Source organism: Biomphalaria glabrata, chromosome 1 (genome assembly GCF_947242115.1).
Source record: "Biomphalaria glabrata chromosome 1, xgBioGlab47.1, whole genome shotgun sequence".
Taxonomy (NCBI): Eukaryota; Metazoa; Mollusca; class Gastropoda; family Planorbidae; genus Biomphalaria; species Biomphalaria glabrata.
In genome coordinates this window covers 35033854-35056006 of record NC_074711.1, presented here as the reverse complement: position 1 = coordinate 35056006, position 22153 = coordinate 35033854, and the positions used below count along the sequence as shown (strand labels likewise).

Below are 22153 nucleotides of genomic sequence, written 5' to 3'. Positions count from 1 at the left end.
CAAGCATTTCAAGATCAAACTCACACGTTGATACAACTGTGTTTGTGTAAACTGTGTATGTGTCAACAATGAAAAATCATAAATAATGATTAGCTCGGACAAGTTTTGGCTCTCTCGTTCAATCAATACTTGAGACATTAAGAAGAAACAAAATGAATTTTTTTTTATTCCACGCTCTATATTAGCAAAGGTTAAGCCTGTCAAAGTAAGAGTGAACCAGGCCAGAGTGGTTTTGAAGATGTCAGACCTTGTTTAGACAGGCGAACTATACACGCACCCAGGGAGAGTAAAGTAGGAAGAAGAGTCTACTTGTGGCACTATGGAACTGTGAGGGCTGCCAACACCATACCAACTGTTCTCAAACCATACACAACAGACAGCAAGCAAGAAACGGTCAAACATTTATCCTAGCTAATGAGATGAACACTTCAGAAAAACAAGCACGATTTACTAAGGACACTTACAAACAAAGAACATCGCGTATCATAGTATTATTAGCATGGCCATTTTTTTATTATTATTTTTTTTTACAAAACTTATATCAACTCTTATCTGTCTGGTAAAAAGTTCGTATATTCTCGGATCAAGCTGAAATTCTGCACAATTATTTCTAGTACCTGACTCAGAATCAATAGAAAAAAGAAAAAAAAACACAATAAGTTAATTAACTATTGGTAATTTTTTTTTTGTGTGTGTTATCTAACAAGGGAAAAAAATCGTACAAAACCAAAAACTATTGGTTAAAATATTTCTAATCGCACAATTTATTGTTGTTAGTCTAGATCTAAATTACAAATTTTATCATATGACTGATCCAAGTTAATTGATACGATGACACTTAGTATAAACTTTTTTTTGTTGTAAGTATTGTTATGTTTTTAGCGGCCCCCGTAAGGGGAAAAAGCCGCTATTAGGTTTGTGCAAAATGTCCGTCTGTCCGTCTGTCTGTCCGTCTGTCACACTCAGATCTCGAAAACTAGAAGAGATATGAAAAATATTATTTCATCATTAAATGCGGCTTGAAAAGTTTAGGTGCAACGGCTACTTTTGGTTTTCTAAAAGCAAACCGTTTAATTTATAAAATTAATTATGCTAGCGATTTTTTCATTAAAATACACCAATTCTAAAACAATTACGTAAATGTAAGGGAGGCAATGTTACAATATGCTAACAAAGATGTACATTTTTTGTGTATTTTCAGTATCACTAAGTCAAATATATTTATAAAGGAAATGTTTACAACAAATATAAATAATAGTTAAATATGTTTTTTCTGGTCAACTAGCTGCTAAAATTAAAAGAAAACATTTCTGTTTGTTTATAAAGGCTAATAATGCACTTTGTATGTAAATATCACGCACATTTTAAAAAATGGACTTTCTATGCAGCGACTTTCGTGCAGTAGCGTAACGTCGCAACATGCTATGGTGCTAAACCAATTCCTTAAACTTTTTAAAAAAATCAGATTTTATTTATTTTTTGTTTAGTGCCCCCATCCGAATAAAAGAAGATTATTTTTGTGCGTTTTGTCTGTTGGTCAGTCTGTCCGTCATGATTAGATAAACAAAATACACTAGAGGCTATTGTAAATCTGATTTAATTTTTCATTCAGAAATACTGCAATAGTTTTAAGTATTTATAATAGATTGTTTTGGATGTTTTGTGAAAAACAAATTAATGCCAATGAATATTTGTTTGCTCTTCTAACTTATATTAGATTTTATTTCCATGCTTAAAGTTGCAAGAAACACATGATCTTTAATATATTGTTCCGGTTTTTTTAATGTAAATAGCATATAAATGCTAAATAAAAATATCTATACTGATTTATATTTAATTTCTAATAAAGTTGTTCCGGATATTGTTTTATAAAAAAAAATTATGTCAAATGGTTGTTTGAAATCGCATAATTGACTAATATTACACTTATATTCTTTGACACTGTGTCACTATAGTTTATTTATCAATATCAATTGTTCCGAATTTTTAATTTAAAACAAAAATATGTCAAATAATTTTATTTTTTCAAAAATATCGACAATAGGTTATGACTTATTTTACAGTTAATTTTCTTGCCTAAACAAAATAAAAGTTGTTTAATCGGTAAAGAATGTTCCGGATTTAGATTCGAAAAAGAAATCGACCTACATTACCTTAATTTTCTTACAAATCGTCGCCAAAAATGATCCGAATTTTATATGAAAAATCTAATAACGCTAATAAATGTTTGAAATCCCTCTTCTAATAAATAAAACAAAAACTTTTCTTATTTACGAAAATTGGCTGTTCCGGATTTTTTATGAACAATAGTTTAACTCTATTTATGTAAAATCGCACTTCTCTCTTACACTACATTTATCTTTCTAGCTAAAACGTTAGAAAATCTAATTATCGTTAATATTATGCTCCTATTTTTAAGGAAAACAACTTCCTAACACCAAAGTATGGTTTGAAAAAATCTCCATAAGGCTATGGTACATCCAATTTTCATAATAGACCATCCCACAAATTTAATTAACGGCATTTGATTAATCTGGAATTCTTATTTTCTCTCACTATAAATATATAAACATCCGGAACAATCTATTATAGAAACTTAAAACTAATGCGATGTTTCGGAAGGGAAATTAAATTTTAATAAGATTTTCAATAGCTTTTATTATTTTTTTCTGGCTATTAACATAACGGACAGACAGACTGACAGACAAAACAAAAAAAAAGCGTCTTTAATCCTTATATATATATATATATATATATATATATATATATATATATATATATATATATATATATATATATATATTAAGTCTAACTAGCACATCAACGTGTGACGTAATGGAATCTTTCCTTTGACGTCATTCGGAGTTAATTCTTTAAATGAAATGCTAAAAGATCTCACTCGGTGCATCAATGTCTATGAACACTCGACAAGCTGCTCGTATAGATGACATTTTTTAGTCTAACTAGAACGTGTGACGTAATGGAATCTTTTTCCTTTGACGTCATATGGAGTTAGTTCTTTAAATGAAATGCTAAAAGATCTCACTCGGTGCACCAATGTCTATGAACCCTCAACAAGCTGCTCGTATAGAAGACATTTTTTAGTCTAACTAGGCAGTGTGACGTAGTGGATTTTTTTCCTTTGACGTCATATGGAATAAATTCTTTTAATGCTAAAACAACTCGGTATAGTAATGTTTATTAAACCTCGTAATGTGACTCGCATTTTAAAAAGACATAATAGCTAGATTTAGATCTAATCTAGATTTTTTACACTAGATCTAGATATTTTTTTTTACACTAGAGCTAGATTTTTTACAATAGATCTAGATTTTTTTTCTTACACGAGCTAGATTTTAAAAACTAGATTTAGATTTAAGTTCTAATTAAAAGCATTACAGAATCTAGATCTAGAATTTCTTGGTCTAGTTTAGATATATTATCAATAGTAGGCTATTAGTTTGTAACCAGTTTGTCATTAGATTAAGAGCAATGCCTGGTCGTGCGGTTAGCGCGCAGGACTGATTATCTCTACGGTGTCGGTTTCATACCCTGCTCGATGCCATCCTTAGTCGACCAGCGAATATGCGGATCCGACAGGGATCCGTCTCCCACGGGGGCCGCCTCTGAGTTTGTGTGGGAACACAAACTCTCTTTGTAATCTTGTTCTTGTTTCTGTTTTAATTACGTTTTAGTTAATCCATTGGTTTGACCACATATCAGGCTGCGAAATCTTACTTATGTCACAAATACATAGTATCCATGCCACAACAAAAAAAAAAGGTCCCAACTATTATGAGCTGGACATGTAATCAATATGCCTGACTATCGCAACCCCAAACGACTTTATTATTTGGCGCTTTGAGTTGGAAAGCGCTCCCATGGAGATCAACAGAAGAATATAAACATTCTCTCAAGTAACGTGGAATCGACACTCAAGACAAGCACTTGATGTTCCTTACGGCATAGAGCCGTCAATGTCGCGTTTCAAGCAAAGAGGACAGCAGCAAAGTACATAAACTAAGAACGAAAGCAGCAAACACTTACAATACCGGGAAGGAAGCATACAGAAATGATCGGCAAGAATAAATCTGGCTTCAAAAAACATGACGGATATGCAAGCCAGCTCTGGATATGGATGCCTTCTGGCTCTGACAAAAGGAATACCCTTAGTTGTGCACATAATCGTTACAGCAAATATAACATACAAATTAAGGGTCCAGCGACTGAGTGGAAAATGGAATTTTCTGCCCTGATCTATACCAAGGTCCAAGAAGTAATGTGTTGACTACAAAACAGCTGATCTCCAAAGGACATAGTGAATTTTATTTAGCATAGTCAAAGTTGTGATTGGCTGACAAAAACGGCGCTCTTTGTAGGAGGTTGAAATAGGCAGGGACACAACAGATGCCAGCACTCTTTATTCAAGTTTAGTCACGTGACGGCAGACTACGTAACAAACGTGACCCTCTGCCCTGCATAAGATATTACGCTGACATTGGCGTGAGAAGAGGTACCCATTCATTTTCTGCAAATCTTCGCCAGAAATCTAGTGGCTGACAGCAATTTTAAATTACACAGAGAAAAAAGAAAAGGTTTCGTAAAACAAAAAAATGTTTTCAGCTTATTTAAGTTTTGTTAATGTGGTTACCGCTAAATTATCTAAAACCAGATAAGGTTGAAAAAAAACAAAAAAAAAAAAAACACGGAGAATAACAGATTACAAATGTATTAATATTTTGTGTGAAGTTATTGATTGACCATTGTAAGATTAAATAATGCGGAGCAGGGGGTCAAATGGATGAGGATTACCATCAAACGACACTAGTGATTGGTGTTAGTCTCACAGTAGGATTTGTTCTGGGCACGACTCGTGTAGGCTGAACTGAAAATGCCTGTTGTTGTAGCAATTCATGACACTTTTTTTTTCTTTTGACCGCAGCAACAAAATGTCTGACTCTAAAATTCAATATGGAGATAGTTCAGATGATGCTATTCAAATTTAGGAGAAGGTAAAGCTTTCTTTGTGGCAGAGGCGTAGTGAAAGGGGGGGGGGGCAAGGGGGCACGATGCCATGGGCGCTACTCTCAAGGGGGCGTCACACGCAGAGTTGCGGCAAAAAAAACTATTGTAGGTAGATATTATAGTTAGGTAATACATTCAAAGGTTATTTGTATTATACTATTATGAAATACTTTATTTTATTTATGTCTATATTTCTATGTGATGTTCATGGTAAATGGAGGGGGGGGGGGGGCGCCAATACAGTACCTTTCCAGGTGAAAGTTTTGCTCACTGCACCTCTGCTTTGTGATACAAGACTGACAGTCATAATTATGTTCAACACAGAGTATTTGTCTTAGTTTTAAGTTTTAAAAAGTCCGGGTCTCAAATTTCTTGCCTTTGGACCAGCTCACATCTCAATTACAAAGAAAAGGACGCCTGTTATAAGTTGTCTTGACATGACCAACGCATAATTTTTCGCCCCAGCACAGGGCACAACAGAATGAGACAATATGTTCCGAAAGCTTAAAGTCGGGACTAGCGAAACTTGCCATTGTGGGGCATCACCAAAGATTGCTGACTATGTCCTTGAAAGCTGCATACTATATCAAGAGGCCCGAACAAGACTATTGCCCCGAAACCCTCCTATACTAGAAAAAGGAAACCTGCCTAATCTGGAAACCACTGCGCAGTTCATTTCAGATATAGGATTACTAATATGAACCCTCCGACAAGAAAAATGAGAACGAAGAAGTAGAGTTCTTTCTCTAGTGGTTAAAAAGCAATGTTGTGGAAAAGCTTTGCCAGCCACATGGATAACAGGTGAAAGTGTGGCCTGCTCAGATGCCCTCTTCTTTCTGGTTATCTCTTCTTCCTATACTTAAACGCCTTGGACTATACAATAATACGTATAGGTAGGTACACTTGTATTCCAGTTGGGGATAAGACCCACACACAAAAAAATTGGATTGTATGTCTGTGCATACACTATGAATGCCTAGTTAAAAAAAAGGGCACGCTTTACATGACCTTGCTTAGCAGTCGCACTGTTGCACCTATGAACATATTTTAAGCGCGATGAAGTCAATAAAAAATAAGAAAATTCTAATACGTCATCGATTTAAGTCCGTGCTGTCATTTTACCTTCTTTAAAAAAAAAATGATTTTAAATAGCATGTAAAGGTTTGCAATATAACAGATGAAAAATTTAACAGAATGAAAACATACGCACACACACAAAATCTGGTAATATCTTTTTCATTGGTGTTGCAGAGAACAGAGAAGCAAAGATTGTTCACCGGCAAAAACCAAAAGGCAGGCGCCCCAATGGCAGACCACGAATACGGTGACGTAGAGGCAGATCTACAACAGCTTAAAGTCCGGGCACGGAGACGTACAGCAAAAAATAGATCCGAATGGAGAGATGTGCTAGAGCAGGCCAGGGCCCTCCATGTAGCGCCACTGGGATGGATGGATGTTACCAATACCGTCAACAAGAGATCAAACAAGCGAAAGAATATATATGTATACACATTTAGATTTAGTACAGACAACCTCAAACAAGCGAAAGTATATATATATATATATATATATATATATATATATATATATATATATATATATATATATATATATACATTTTGTACAGACAATCTCAAACAAGCGAAAGTATATATGTGTATACACATTTTGTACAGACAACCTCTAACAAGCGAAAGTATATATATATATATGTATACGCATTTTGTACAGACAACCTCAAACAAGCGAAAGTATATATGTGTATACACATTTTGTACAGACAACCTCAAACAAGCAAAAGTATATATGTGCATACACATTTTGTACAGACCTCAAACAAGCGAAAGTATATATGTGTATACACATTTTGTACAGACAACCTCAAACAAGCGAAATTATAAATATATGTATATACACATTTTGTACAGACAACCTCAAACAAGCGAAAGTATATATATGTATACACATTTTGTACAGACAACCTCAAACAAGCGAAATTATAAATATATTTATATACACATTTTGTACAGACAACCTCAAACAAGCGAAAGTATATATGTGTATACACATTTTGTACAGACTACCTCAAACAAGCGAAATTATAAACATATGTATATACACATTGTGTACAGACAACCTCAAACAAGTGAAAGTATATATATATACACATTTTGTACAGACAACCTTTAACAAGCGAAATTATAAATATATGTATATACACATTTGTACAGACAACCTCGAACAAGACGTAAAAAAAAACAAAACTTAACGTGATTATGAAATTTATTTTGGAAGTAATCCAATCCATGTATACATTAATTACAAAAACAGGTGTGAAAAAGCTGTCCAGCTTTAGCATTCCTGAATATGTGAGTAAGTAAGGAAACGATAGGCAAGAAACATTGAGTGATCTCCCACCATCGGACCTCCTAAAATGTAAATCAAATCCACTCCTGAAATAGATGAATGGAGTGAAGAGTTTCGACTTAACATCATTACAAAGGCATCAGTTTCTGTTTGTCATTTTTAAAGCACCCAATGAAAACTTTCAATTTTTTTCAATTGACTCGCCCAAAAAAAGTTTTTGCCTGTTACAGAGTAGCTGGGATTGTTTTGACAAGGTCAGATTTAGTTATGTCTCATGTTTTGAAGAAAGAAAAAAAAATATGGTTACAAAGACAGTTTGTGTGGAAACACAAACTCAAAATCGGCCCCCGAAGAGGTCCACCCAGGCAGGATTCAATATTTTCAGAAAGAACATCCAAATGAAATTATATCAAAGACAAATGAGAGATAAGAATGGAGAAAAAAGGTTGACAGATCTTTAGTGCCTAAACGGTCAAAGGATCAAAGGATAGGTGCAAGTGAATGCAAAGTTAGATGTGAACCTGGCCTAACTAGTTCCCCTTTCAGACCTTGTGGTCTATAGGGCAGATGATGTAAAGTTCATCTGTTTTTGTGGCCTACGGCTAACGAGGGTGTCATGTAGCCAGCACAACGACCCACCGCCTTTACTTTTCCCCAACTAATGTCAGGTACCCATTAGAGCTGGGTGGACTCAGAGGCGCCCAAGGATTCCGAAGTTGAAAATCCCAGTCTTCACCAGGATTCGAACCCGGGACCCTCAGTTTGGAAGCCAAGCGCTTTACCGCTCAGCTACCGCGCCTCTCCTAGTCTAACTGAAGTGTTGTAAATATTGTAATTGTTCTTTTTTAGCGGCCCCCGTAAGGGGAAAAAGCCGCTATTAGGTTTGTGCAAAATGTCCGTCTGTCCGTCTGTCACACTCAGATCTCGAAAACTAGAAGAGATATGAAAAATATTATTTCATCATTAAATCCGGCTTGAAAAGTTTAGGTGCAACGGCTACTTTTGGTTTTCTAAAAGCAAACCGTTTTATTTATAAAATTAATTATGCAAGCGATTTTTTCATAAAAATACACCAATTCTAAAACAATTACGTAAATGTAAGGGAGGCAATGTTACAATATGCTAACAAAGATAGACAATTTTTGTGTATTTTCAGTATCACTAAGTCAAATATATTTTTAAAATGTACAGGAAATGTTTACAACAAATACAAATAATAGTTAAAGACGTTTTTTCTGGTCAACTAGCTGCTAAAATTAAAAGAAAACATTTCTGTTTGTTTATAAAGGCTAATAATGCACTTTGTATGTAAATATCACGCACATTTTTTTAAATGGACTTTTTATGCAGCGATTTTCGTGCAGTAGCGTAACGTCGCAACATGACCAGGTGCTAAACCAATTCCTTAAACTTTTTTAAAAAATCAGATTTTATTTATTTTTTGTTTAGTGCCCCCATCCGAATAAAAGAAGCTTATTTTTGTGCGTTTTGTCTGTTGGTCGGTCTGTCCGTCACGATTAGATTTAAAAAACTAGAACTCTAAAAGCTATTGAAAATCTGATTTACCCTTTAATGTTCCTCCCATAACATCTCAATAGTTTTAAGTATCTAAAATTGATTGTTCCGGATTTTTTTGTGCAAAACTAATCAACGCCAACAAATGTTTGTTTGCTCTTCTAACTTATATTACATTCAATTTCCATGCTTAAACGTTGCAAAAACACATTATCAATAATATGTTGTTCCGTTTTTTATGTAAATAGCATATTAATGCTAAATCATAATCTCTATACTGACTTATATTTCATTAATTGTAAAAATGTTCCGGATATTGTTTTATAAAACATGAATTATGCCTAATGATTGTTTGAAATCGCATAAGGCTTTTAAAAAAATTAATTTACTAGAATTGATTACTGAAAATTACTTTTTAGACATTTAATTTTCTTGTAAAACATAACATAGAAGTTTTTTAATCGATAAAGAAAGTTCCGGATTTTGTTTCTTACAAATCGTCGCCAGAAATTTCCGAATTTATTTAAAAATCTACTAACGCCAAATAATTGTTTGAACTCCCTCTTCTAATTAATAAACAAATAATCTTCTCATTTACGAAATAATGTTTTTACGGATTTTTATGAAAAATATTTTAACTCACTACTCTCTTACAGTACATTTAACTTTCTACCTAAAACATTAAAAAATCTAATTATCGTTAATATTATGTTCCGATTTTTAAGGAAAACAGAATCCAAACACCAAAGTAAGGTATGAAAATCTCTCCACGTGGCTGTAGTACATCTAATTTTTATACGAGACCATCCAAAAAATTTAATTAACGGTATTACATTTATCTGAAATTCTCTTTTTCTTTTACTATTTATACAAACATCCGGAACAATCTATTATATAAACTTTTCAATTGTGTTCATACCTAAAAATTATTGCGATGTTTTGAAACGTAAAATAAAGGTTAATCAATTTTTAATAACTTTTAGTTGTTTTTTTTATATCAAGATAACGGACAGACCGACTGACAGACAAAACGCAAAAACAATGTGGCTTTGATCCTTTTTAAATAATATCTATTAGAACTCAGTGCACCAATGTCTATGAACTCTCGTTAAATATCTCGTGTAAATAAAGACATTTTTTTTTATGGTACCGGTACTAGCCTATTGTGAGGTAATGGAATTTTTTTTCTTTGACGTCATATGAATGGACTCTTTAAATGTAATGTTAAAAGAACGCACTCGGTGCACCAATGTCTATTAACCCTCGAAAAAATTGCTTGTATTAATGAAAACATATTTTAGTCTAACTAAGCCGTGTGACGTAGTGTTTTTTTTTCCTTTGACGTCACATGGAATGAATTCTTTAAATGAAATGCTAAAAGAACGCACTCGGTGCACCAATGTCTATGAACACTCGAGAAATGGCTCGTGTTGATAAAGGTGATTTTTAGTCTAGCTAGGCCTTGTGACGTAGTGTTTTTTTTTCCTTTGACGTCATATGGAATGAATTCTTTAAATGAAATGCTAAAAGAACGCACTCGGTGCACCAATGTCTATGAACACTCGAGAAATGGCTCGTGTTGATAAAGGTGATTTTTAGTCTAGCTAGGCCTTGTGACGTAGTGTTTTTTTTTCCTTTGACGTCATATGGAATGAATTCTTTAAATGAAATGCTAAAAGAACGCACTCGGTGCACCAATGTCTATGAACACTCGAGAAATGGCTCGTGTTGATAAAGGTGATTTTTAGTCTAGCTAGGCCTTGTGACGTAGTGTTTTTTTTTCCTTTGACGTCATATGGAATGAATTCTTAAAAGAAATGCTAAAAGAACGCACTCGGTGCACCAATGTCTATGAACACTCGATAAAAGGCTCGTAATGATGAAGGCGATTTTTATTCTAGCTAGGCCGTGTGACGTAGTGTTTTTTTTCCTTTGACGTCATATGGAATGAATTCTTTAAATGAAATGCTTAAAGAACGCACTCGGTGCACCAAAGTCTATGAACACTCGATAAATGGCTCTTATAGATGAAGGCGATTTTTAGTCTAGCTAGGCCGTGTGACGTAGTGTTTTTTTTTTCCCTCTGACGTTATATGGAATTAATTCTTCAAATGAAATGAAAAAAGAACTCGGTATAGTAATGTTTATTAAGCCTCGTTATGTGACTCGCGTTTAAAAAAGGAATGATATCTTGATTTAGATCTAATCTAGATTTTTTAAACTAGATCTAGATTTTTATTACAGTATATCTAGATCTGGATTTATATTCTAATTAAAATTATTTTAGAGTCTAGATCTAGAATTTCTAGATCTAGTTTAGACTAAAATAGACTAGATTAAGATGTAGAATTTCAATTTCTAAACTTAAAGTGTAAAAAAAAAGTGTAGATTTTCATTTCCAAACGTTTTGATCAATATTGTAATGTTTTAATATACTAAAACTAATCTACTATTTTTTTATTAAATTTAAATTTACGGCAAATGAATCTTTGAAACATTATTACTTTTGACCATCGGATGGCTGCCTGGTCGTGCGGTTTGCGCGCTGGACTGTCGTTCAGATTTATGGATGGCCCAGGGTTCAAACCCTGCCCGCTCCCATCCCCCGTCGTCCTGCGGGAGGTTTGGACTAGGAAGTAATTATCTTCAACTCTGAAGGAACATCCAAAACGTGTAAAACATTTTACATCAAAATTAAATCACCTCTTGAATATTATTTGCGAATAAGCAGATACGACAGGGATCCGACATCGACGGGGGCCGCCTCTGAGTTTGTGTAACACAAACTCTCTTTGTAATCTTGTTTTTTTTTTTTTAAGGAAACCTCAGAATTTGCGCTATTCAGTTTTAGCTTTATCATCATAGGAATCCTTGGGCCTTAGGCCTCTTTTCTTTGCCTCTTTTTTGGGCTTTATGTGCCTCTTTTATGGGCCATCTTGTTTGTAAGTTATCATAATTCACAAGTATTAAATCATAAACAATTGAAAAGTGATTAACCTAAAAATATAATAATAGTAATAGAAATATTATTTAATCTCTTATTCGAATCCTCAAAATACATTTCCGCTACAAATAATAAAAAGTTCAAGAAAATGTAGTTTACAAGATTACTATTCATTTTAAATTAGGTCTAACTTATAATGCATACTAATTAGCTTTTTCTCTTTAAAAAAATGCTTGCATAACTGAATTTAAAAATTAGATTTTTCGCTTTCAGGAAAAAAAAAGTTGCATCAGAACTTTGAATGGTCTAAAATATTGTAATGTCGGATTTTAAATATCTTTTCTAGTTTACGAGATCTAAACGGGACGGACGAACAGACATTTCACACAAAACTAATAGCGTCTTTTCTAAAAAAAAAAAGAGACCTAATGGTCATTGCCCAGCACAACCTAACTTATACCAATTAAAAAAAACAAAGTGGAAGTAATCCACTATAGAAATTTTAGTTTTTATATGATAACATTGGATAAATAATATTTGGATATTATTTCAAGAATGCCACTCAATAAATATGGTTATAAAAGTGAAACTGAGTTGATAGTTACATGTTACCGCAAAATGTTTTAAGATCTTACTATAACACACATTTATTAACCAAATATTCATCCCTCATTTTACAATAGGGTCACACAAATCATTAAAACTAAATTGGTCACTCAACTGTAGCACTATTTACTTTAGTGTTGGCCAGTTTAGAAAGTAACAGATCTTGGGGCACTGCCAAGCCGGACAACTTACACCTCAAAACATCGCTACGAAATCAATGGCATCTAACACTCTTGAATCAATAAACTATCCCTGATAAGGTTTTACTACCCTCAGCTCCCTATCCACGCACTCATTTCTTTCCACGCTGGCCAGCAGATTAGTTTTAGTTTTGTAAAGCTTATAATTAAACCAGAGTGATAAAGTTTAAACACAATGTTTGGCTTAATAATTTTTTTTTGGTCAAAAGCTGTTTCTTGAATACGGGCGTGTCACTTTTAACCTTGAGATCATGTTTCCAACAAACTCTTCACCTTTCCGCTGGAGTCGATTCGTAACGCCTATATAAGCTTTGTTTTCATCCCCGTTTAAACATTAAAGTACCTACTATATACTATGATATATTTATATCATTTTTAAATGAAATTAAATTTTATTTCTTTTTAATGTCACACTTTTTGTCATGTAAAAAAATTAATATTGCTGAATTCTTAATTTTGTACAATTATTATCTGTTGGCTAAATAGGTCAGAGGACAAATGACCAGGGAACCATATGTATATATATATATATAATTTTGGAGAAATTAACCGCTGGCATTAAGATTGTGAAAGTTGCTTATATGTTCTAGACCTACGGTAAGTAATAACACGTTAAATTTTCAGATCTTTTGGTACATGTAGCCTATATATAAAACTGACAATTTTTGGCGCACAGTTTTAAGAACATAAATGTCGCGATCTATAATTTGATGTCCAAGATCGCACACACAAAAGACAAAGGAAAGGAAGGAAGGGCATAAAAGGGAGCGCTTAGGGCGGCGCGGTGGCTGAGTGGTTCAGCGCTTCGGTTCCGAACCTGGGATCCTGGGTTCGAATTCGGTGAAGACTGGAAATTTGAACTTCGGGATTTTTAGTTCACCCAACTCTAATGGGTACCCGATTTTAGTTGGGGAAATTAAAGGTGGTTGGTCGTTGTGCTGACTACATGACACCCTTCTCGCTAACCGTTGGCCAAAGAAACAGATGACCTTAACACCATCTGCCTTATAAACCGCATGGTCTGAAAGGGGATTTTTTTTTAAAAAAAAAAGGTGTCATGAGAGAAACACTGTCGTACAGGAACAAGAAATTAGTAAAGAAAAGCAGATTTGATTCTCACATTACATACACAAGTGTCATAAATAATGTTTTATACTATCATTGGACTTCTTACCCACTAATACATTTAAAGAATGGCTAATGGGCCAGCAAAAAGACGAAACAATGAATGTTTCTTCAATATTTGCTGGCGATCAGAGGATAAAAACAGGCGTCATTATTTCAATCTCGTTTGGTTTGCCTTAAAACTAAGATAGCAGCCAACATTCAAATCAGCAAGTGGGACGATAAGCCAATCACTCTGCATGTTGGGCCACTGGAGGAGAGGTTAAAGAGAGAGAGAGGGTGACAGAGAGGGGGGGAGAGACAGAAAGAGAAAGAGAGAGACAGAAAGAGAGAGAGGGTGACAAAGAAAGAGGGTGACAGAGAGAGATGGTGAAAGAGAGAGAGAGAGAATTGAAGACAGAGAGAGAGAGAGAGAGAGACAGTGTGACTGAGACAGAGAGAGAAGAGCGAGAGAGAGCCTAGAAGATCCAAACTGTAACAGGGCAAACAAAGTTGGCCGGACCGTAGTTTATGGTTTCAACATCAGGATGCAAAGATTGTCAATCGACTGTTGCACTGTTTGGTAAAATGTTCAAACTACTTGATGCCAAGTGGACAAAACGTGTCTTAAATAGACACATTTATATTGCCAACAACCACGTCTGCATCGATTCATAAACGTTTCCACCAACAGGAGCAAGATTTGAATTCGACTCATTAAATACATTTCTTTGAAATATGAAGGTTCTATTCCATTTAAGTTCGCATGCGTACTGAAGCTGTGACACCAACTTACTATGTGTTGTGCTGCATGTGTCTATCATATACTCAAATCTAGAGCAGTGGTACTCAAACTTTTCTAACCCAGGGACTCCTTTATATAGTCAAAACTTGCCCACAGACCCCTAAGTGAAAAAGGTACATAAATGCAAACTTTATACATTACAAATTAAAAAAAAAAAAAAAAAGAAAATAATAATAATAATAAACACCTTGTTGAAGGAGTGATTGTTAAAATTATAACTTAAAATTAACATTTTAAAAAATTAATGTTTTGGACGAAATTGATGAGATTGCATGTGTCTAATTATGCTCAGCGAAATGTTTTTGAGCAGCAATCGAAAAATCTCCACAAAAACAAATTTCTAGTAGGTTTATTTTATTTGTGATAAGGTTCATTAGAGCAATTAATTTACGTTGCACCAAATAAGATGACGAGAAAGCAGTCCAGAACTTCCATACAATGACCCATCAAGCAGGATAGAAAAATTGGAGTAAGCTTTGTAACAAACAATGGTTTCAGTTTCTCGTTTGTGGATATTTCATTAAGCTACTCTTGTATCAGTAGAGATTCATTTGTGCTTGGGATGTGAGTTGTCAACCCAGTCGGGAATATCCGACCAAAGAATGTCTCCACATCTTCGTGATAGACATTTTAAAGAGTAGTGAGTGGCGAGTTGATTATCATTCACATTTTTCGATCGGATAAACGGGCTTTTAGCGAAGAAGTTATTTTAATTGTATCAATTTTCATCTGTCTGGGGACAAGGCCGTCTCGAGGAGCCCTGGGGGTCCGCGGATAACAGTTTGAGAACCACTGGTCTACAGCACACACTATTCTACTAATATTGTAATGAATTGATTTTGAATAAATTTGACTTTGTAGCTTAGTTAATAAATAAAATAGACAGGACAGAAAAGTAATAGTAACAAACATAAAAAAAGACTTATCTAAAGGGAAGAACCGCAAAGTTATTTACGTTTCTCTTAACACTTTAAGTGTTTAACTCTCTATTTTCTAAATAAAACAAAATTGATTAATTAACACTTATTGATTAACTAGTTTAACTAATTGGTTAATTATTTTTATTGATTCATGTATTGTCATGGACTATGAATAATTGTGGAGCAGCTTCGATCTAGCCTCGTGGAGCCTTTTTAGTAGTTATAGCAACATTGGTATCATTCTTTTCTTCCATCTATCATACAACACACTATGAAGTATCATAATTAATAATCTATCTAGCACTAGCAGTACACATCGGCTACACCCGTTTATTTGTTCCCAGGCTTTATATTGATAATTATGGCCTGAAACCCCCCCCCCCCCTTTTTTTTTATTGTAATAAACGGGCTACATTTTAACAATCAATCTAACATACTTTTTAGCCCGTGAATTAGTGTATCTGTTGCAATGAAATTTTACGGCCCGCACTCTGTTTCCTTTCCTGTCTATCTGTCTGTCTCTCTCTCTCTCTGTTCGCTCTCAGAAACGTCCAGATCGCATTCTATAGAATGCTAGAAACCTTCAGACATTCTTTAGAATGCCTAGACATTCTAGAGAATGCCGGATTTCGTACTTTGTCGGTAAAATATACATAGAAACAAAAAATTTGATGTGATAATTATGTTATGATCGGTGATAATTTTTCCACTATGATTTTAGATAAGAGGTTGGTTTGAATCACAACAATGCTTTCTAAAGACAAGGGAGAGAATCTATTAAAAACTGTGATTTAAGGTAAATTGTTTAAAGTTATGGACCATGAAATGTAGACATATTAAATCTATGTATTGATAAAAAACTAAAGAGCATGTATAAACCACAACTTTGAGGCCTCAATTCCAAGACATTAGAGTATATAAATGAGCCTGTCCTCCCCCCCCCCCTTTTTTTTATATAGCGCAGATAAACCGTTACTGAAGTGTTAACATATTCATAAATTGGAACCGACATAAAATAATTTCTATAAATAGATAAAACCTCTGTTAACAGATATACAGTAACAAGTATGACTTGCTGAGGCCATAATCCAAAAATAGCCAGTTTCTGTAGTCATAACTGATATGTTCACCTGTAAAAAAAGTTACCCTTTCAGACCTTGCGATCTATAGGGTAGATGATGTAAAGGTCATCTGTTTCTGTGGCCCACGGTTAACGAGGGTGTCATTTGGCCAGCACAACGACCTTCTCCTTTACTTTTACCCAACTAGGGTTTGGTACCCATTAGAGCTGAGTGGACTCAGAGGCGCCCAGAGATCCCGATATTAAAAATCCCAGTCGAATCCGGTACCCCCGGCTTGGAAGTCAAGCGCTTTACCGCTCAGCCTCAGCGCCTCCTATGTTCACGCGTAGCAATTATTTATCCCCAATCTACTTAACGTTAGGATCTGAATCTAAAATGTAAGGTTGTGTTTTGCTATAGCGTTAAAATAAATTATATGAATGTAAATGCTGCCAGTAATAAAACCGGATACTGCTTTTGATATTGTTTGCAGGCCGGTATTTTCACGTGTGAAGAGGAAGTGTTATAATACACGTTTCACCATCACACATAAAAGAAAAGTGACGGCAATAAAGAAGGACATTTCTAAATATTGACGTTCAGAACTATTTAAAACAAATTAGCCTCCAAACATCGTAACATGAGCAGATGAGATTGTGCGTAAGAAAAGAACTAGCACAGAACATATAACGGTGGGCTACTGAAGTTGAGAGTTTGGGTCATACAAAAAAAAAAAAAAAGAAACTAAAAAAGAAATAGTAAAACCCTTTCAAATGACAAACCAACAGACCAAACAACAAAGCATGGAGTAAGTGTGTGTGTAGGGTTACAAATCTTGATGACCTACTTACCACTTGTCTGTTCAGAGAATGGAACTCTGCAGGTAAAGAGGTTAATGATGTCCGGCTTCCCTTTTTAGGGATTAATGTCCGCGAGGATGCCATCCCAGCGGCTGCAGTAGACCATAGCTGGAGAAAAAAAAAAGAAAGTCTCAAATTGAATCTGAATTAATTGTGTCTAAATGTTTGATACCAAATCTTTTTGTCAGAGCCCTTTTATTTCCTTTTCATTTTTTCTTCCATCTACTGAAATAGCATCTGATGCTGATCTGGTCAAAATAGATACATAGATAAGGGAATTTGTGGGGAATAGTTGAATTTGTTGTAGTTTTTCGGCAAAAGCTTAAGAGACAGATCAAAAAGAAATTTAGCACACACGCACAGACCGGTGGAGCTGAAATGTTGTTCCCTTGAGGTTGAATCCGTGCCCCCCTGTCCAAAATCAAAATGTTACACTTGGTCATGATAATACATTTGTAGGAATCCATGACGACTGTTGGCAGGGGCAATAGCAGCTAGATCATCTACTAGGTTTCAACATTGTCGTATACAATGTCAACTTGAAGTAAACTGCTCTTTTCAAAACGAATATGAGAGTGCAGGTACTGCACATTTCTAGATTGAAAATTTGACAGTGCAAGGATCTCACTGAACGCGACGACTCAGTAATACAATGGACAACAAAGGGTCTTGTGTCAGTATGTAGTCAAAAGTTTTAAAAGTGAAAACACATCCTTCTAAAGTCATTGTGTTGTCAAGTGTCAATATATAGTCAAAGTTCTACAGTGAAAAACACATCCGTCCTAAATTTGTGCGTAGACTGAATCGTAAAAAATGCATAGATGCATACATACATTTAATTATTTATTTTGTAATATTGTATATATATGTCTAGCTTGTTTCTGATATTTGTATCTAAGTTAGAGATGTATCCATCCAATCAATTGTGTAACTTATAATCATTAAATGGTATTAACTGATCTATAATGTGTATACTATTCATCGTTATAATCTAATTGTAATTTCCACACCTGAACTTCACTGGTTAGCCGCTGTAAACTTTAAAATATACGTCCTTTGACAGAGTGGGCACAAAATGAATGTCACTCTTTTAACCTTGGAATTTCTGGTATCTACATAAAGCACAGTAAGACACGAATCTTGTAATATATAAATACTGAAAATAGTAAAATATTATGTCTCTATGGCTAATCCACTTCCAGAATCTGATCCGACGCTTATTTTGGACTCGAAACCAAAAAAAAAAAAAAAAAAATGCTTCTGCGCTTCTCCCCCCCCCCCCTCCCCCTAATCTTTTACTGCATTCGAGTTTCAGTAATGTACTTCTCCATGCGCCTTCAATGCACTATAAGTCGTAGAGGAAAAAAAAAGAGCTTTGGTCAAATAAAGTCGTTCCATCTAACTGGGACGTGCCGACACTGAAGTGTGAAAGAAATAGAGCTTGTATCGTCTCCTAGAGTCTTGATGGTCGTACGATCACCTTCCTGTTCAACTAGACGTCCTATAGCGGGCATATATAAAATATATAAAGCAAAATGTGGCTGTTTGACCGCTAGAAACAAATTCCTACAATGATTCGATCAAACTGAAAATCTACACATGGGATTTTGACTGAATATATTTTAAATCTAAAACTTAATGTTTGTCAGATATGAATAAAATGGACATCCAAGGAATATGGCAACTAGTCAAATCAAACTATATACACCGATAAGTAATAATTTAGGTGGGGAATCTTTTAGATCCGAATTCTATTCTTAAACAGGCTCGGTGTCCGACCAAAATATGCATATTCATGACTCAATGAAATATGTTTGTAGGGTTAAATACCTACAAGTTGACATTTGTTACATGAAATCCTTTCACCTAAGGAAAGATTTAGGTGAATCATTTATATAAGATTATGTCACTTTATTTCTATACATTAAAGTTTATTTTGATGTTCAGCACCGACTAAATATCAATTCCATGCAGATGTATTTCACAGGTTAAAATTTAAAGAACCCATTTTTAACCCGTTCAAATGTTTATCTATTTGGTCACTCACCTCTAAAGGTCAGGATTGTCAGTTTTCTCTTAAAAATTCAATGTCGGTAAGAATACTGGGCCCCTTTCTGACATAGGAAAGGTTTATGTATCTAGCCTCTAACGTAAAGGTCGCAAAGATGTTAAGTAGCTATTTGTTAACGTGATGGAAATTCTAAATTGCTTATTTCCCCCTTGGGAGAATCGAATTGAATTGTTTGTTGTAAATATATTCTAACTTTTGTTTCTTTTAAAACGTTTTTACATTGCTGTTTTTTATTATTATTTCTAAAATATTATTTTTAAAGGAAAGGGGGAAATAATAGAAAACGCTGAAAAAAGCCGGGGACATCAGTTATTAGTTTTATTGATATAATCAAGCAAAAACTAAAATAACATTTTTACTTTCAGTATTTCTATCCATTTACAATGAAATTTTAATAAATACAATATGAATGAGTCAAACAAAACGCTGCTTTTGGACTAACGTCAAAACAAGGGACGTAATAGTTTGTTGTTTTTTTTACAAAGCTTATATCAAGTCACTCTGTCTGAGTGTTTGACTGTCTGGCCAAAAGTATGTACACGTCATTTCTCCGACACCCATTCTTCTATCAAGCTGAAATTTTGCACAATTATTTCTTTTACCTGACAACACAAGAATCAATAAACAAAAATTAACCAATTAGTTAATTCAGTATTAGTAATAAAGTACTTGTATCTCAAACAAAGGAAAGACATTGTACTTGACTGAAGTGGAGCTATAAGTTGAATTTGTCTCCTTTCCAAAGGAAAGAAATACAACTTGACTGAAGTGGTGGTATAAGCTGAATTAGCACCCTTTATAGTTTGTCCTTTGAGACTAATTACAAATGACTGATCCAAACTAATTTGTTGTTGTTTTTTTAAAGTATTTTTTGTGTGTGTATTTTGCTTGTTTCTATGTTATGATTAAAACTAGTAAAAATCTCATCACAACTACTATTGACGCAGAAGAGAACAAAGCATCAAAGAAAGTCATGTTAACAGTGAATATATATGCGTGGGTGAAAGGGCTTAACATCTGCAATTAATATTATTATTATTATAGCATTGGTTAATACAGTAAGGTCGTCAGTACTGTCCTTACATTAGAGTTTCTTGCTTGAGAACTTGTGAGCATTTTATTGAATAAAAACTAACGCACTGCACATCATAGACGTATGTTTCTTTTCATCTTCATGCTGAGCCTTTGTAAACATTTGTCAGCAAAGGTAGCGCATTGACATAAGACAGACACATTTTTAACAAAAGATTGTACCTTGCGACAAGATATGTTTGTAGACAAAAATAATGTTCTAGATCTAACAACAAAGCAGATTTTGTTAGTAGGTCTATTATCAACAAAGCATATTTTGTCTTAATAGACTATTGCTCTAAAGGTAAAAGTTGGCAATATAGGTTTAGAACAGTGGTCTTCATAGACCCAAGTTAAGCAGGCATTATTGTCTTCATAGACCCAAGTTAAGCAGGCATTATTGTCTTCATAGACCCAAGTTAAGCAGGCATTATTGTCTTCATAGACCCAAGTTAAGCAGGCATTATTGTCTTCATAGACCCAAGTTAAGCAGGCATTATTGTCTTCATAGACCCAAGTTAAGCAGGCATTATTGTCTTCATAGACCCAAGTTAAGCAGGCATTATTGTCTTCATAGACCCAAGTTAAGCAGGCATTATTGTCTTCATAGACCCAAGTTAAGCAGGCATTATTGTCTTCATAGAGCCCAAGTTAAGCAGGCATTATTGTCTTCATAGACCCAAGTTAAGCAGGCATTATTGTCTTCATAGACCCAAGTTAAGCAGGCATTATTGTCTTCATAGACCCAAGTTAAGCAGGCATTATTGTCTTCATAGACCCAAGTTAAGCAGGCATTATTGTCTTCATAGACCCAAGTTAAGCAGGCATTATTGTCTTCATAGACCCAAGTTAAGCAGGCATTATTGTCTTCATAGACCCAAGTTAAGCAGGCATTATTGTCTTCATAGACCCAAGTTAAGCAGGCATTATTGTCTTCATAGACCCAAGTTAAGCAGGCATTATTGTCTTCATAGACCCAAGTTAAGCAGGCATTATTGTCTTCATAGACCCAAGTTAAGCAGGCATTATTGTCTTCATAGACCCAAGTTAAGCAGGCATTATTGTCTTCATAGACCCAAGTTAAGCAGGCATTATTGTCTTCATAGACCCAAGTTAAGCAGGCATTATTGTCTTCATAGACCCAAGTTAAGCAGGCATTATTGTCTTCATAGACCCAAGTTAAGCAGGCATTATTGTCTTCATAGACCCAAGTTAAGCAGGCATTATTGTCTTCATAGACCCAAGTTAAGCAGGCATTATTGTCTTCATAGACCCAAGTTAAGCAGGCATTATTGTCTTCATAGACCCAAGTTAAGCAGGCATTATTGTCTTCATAGACCCAAGTTAAGCAGGCATTATTGTCTTCATAGAGCCCAAGTTAAGCAGGCATTATTGTCTTCATAGACCCAAGTTAAGCAGGCATTATTGTCTTCATAGACCCAAGTTAAGCAGGCATTATTGTCTTCATAGACCCAAGTTAAGCAGGCATTATTGTCTTCATAGACCCAAGTTAAGCAGGCATTATTGTCTTCATAGACCCAAGTTAAGCAGGCATTATTGTCTTCATAGACCCAAGTTAAGCAGGCATTATTGTCTTCATAGAC

General features: G+C 34.6%; 1 protein-coding gene across 7 annotated transcripts in view; it reads right to left on the bottom strand.

Moving 5' to 3' along the window:
* Nucleotides 1–22153, bottom strand: part of LOC106068544 (transient receptor potential cation channel subfamily M member 3-like) — a 173091-nt gene that overhangs the window by 116868 nt on the left and 34070 nt on the right. For all 7 annotated transcript variants that reach the window (XM_056033894.1, XM_056033902.1, XM_056033946.1 and 4 more), the window contains one exon: nt 17399–17515. In XM_056033894.1, coding sequence (XP_055889869.1) covers nt 17399–17515 — 117 coding nt within the window. The remainder of the gene's footprint in view (nt 1–17398; nt 17516–22153) is intronic.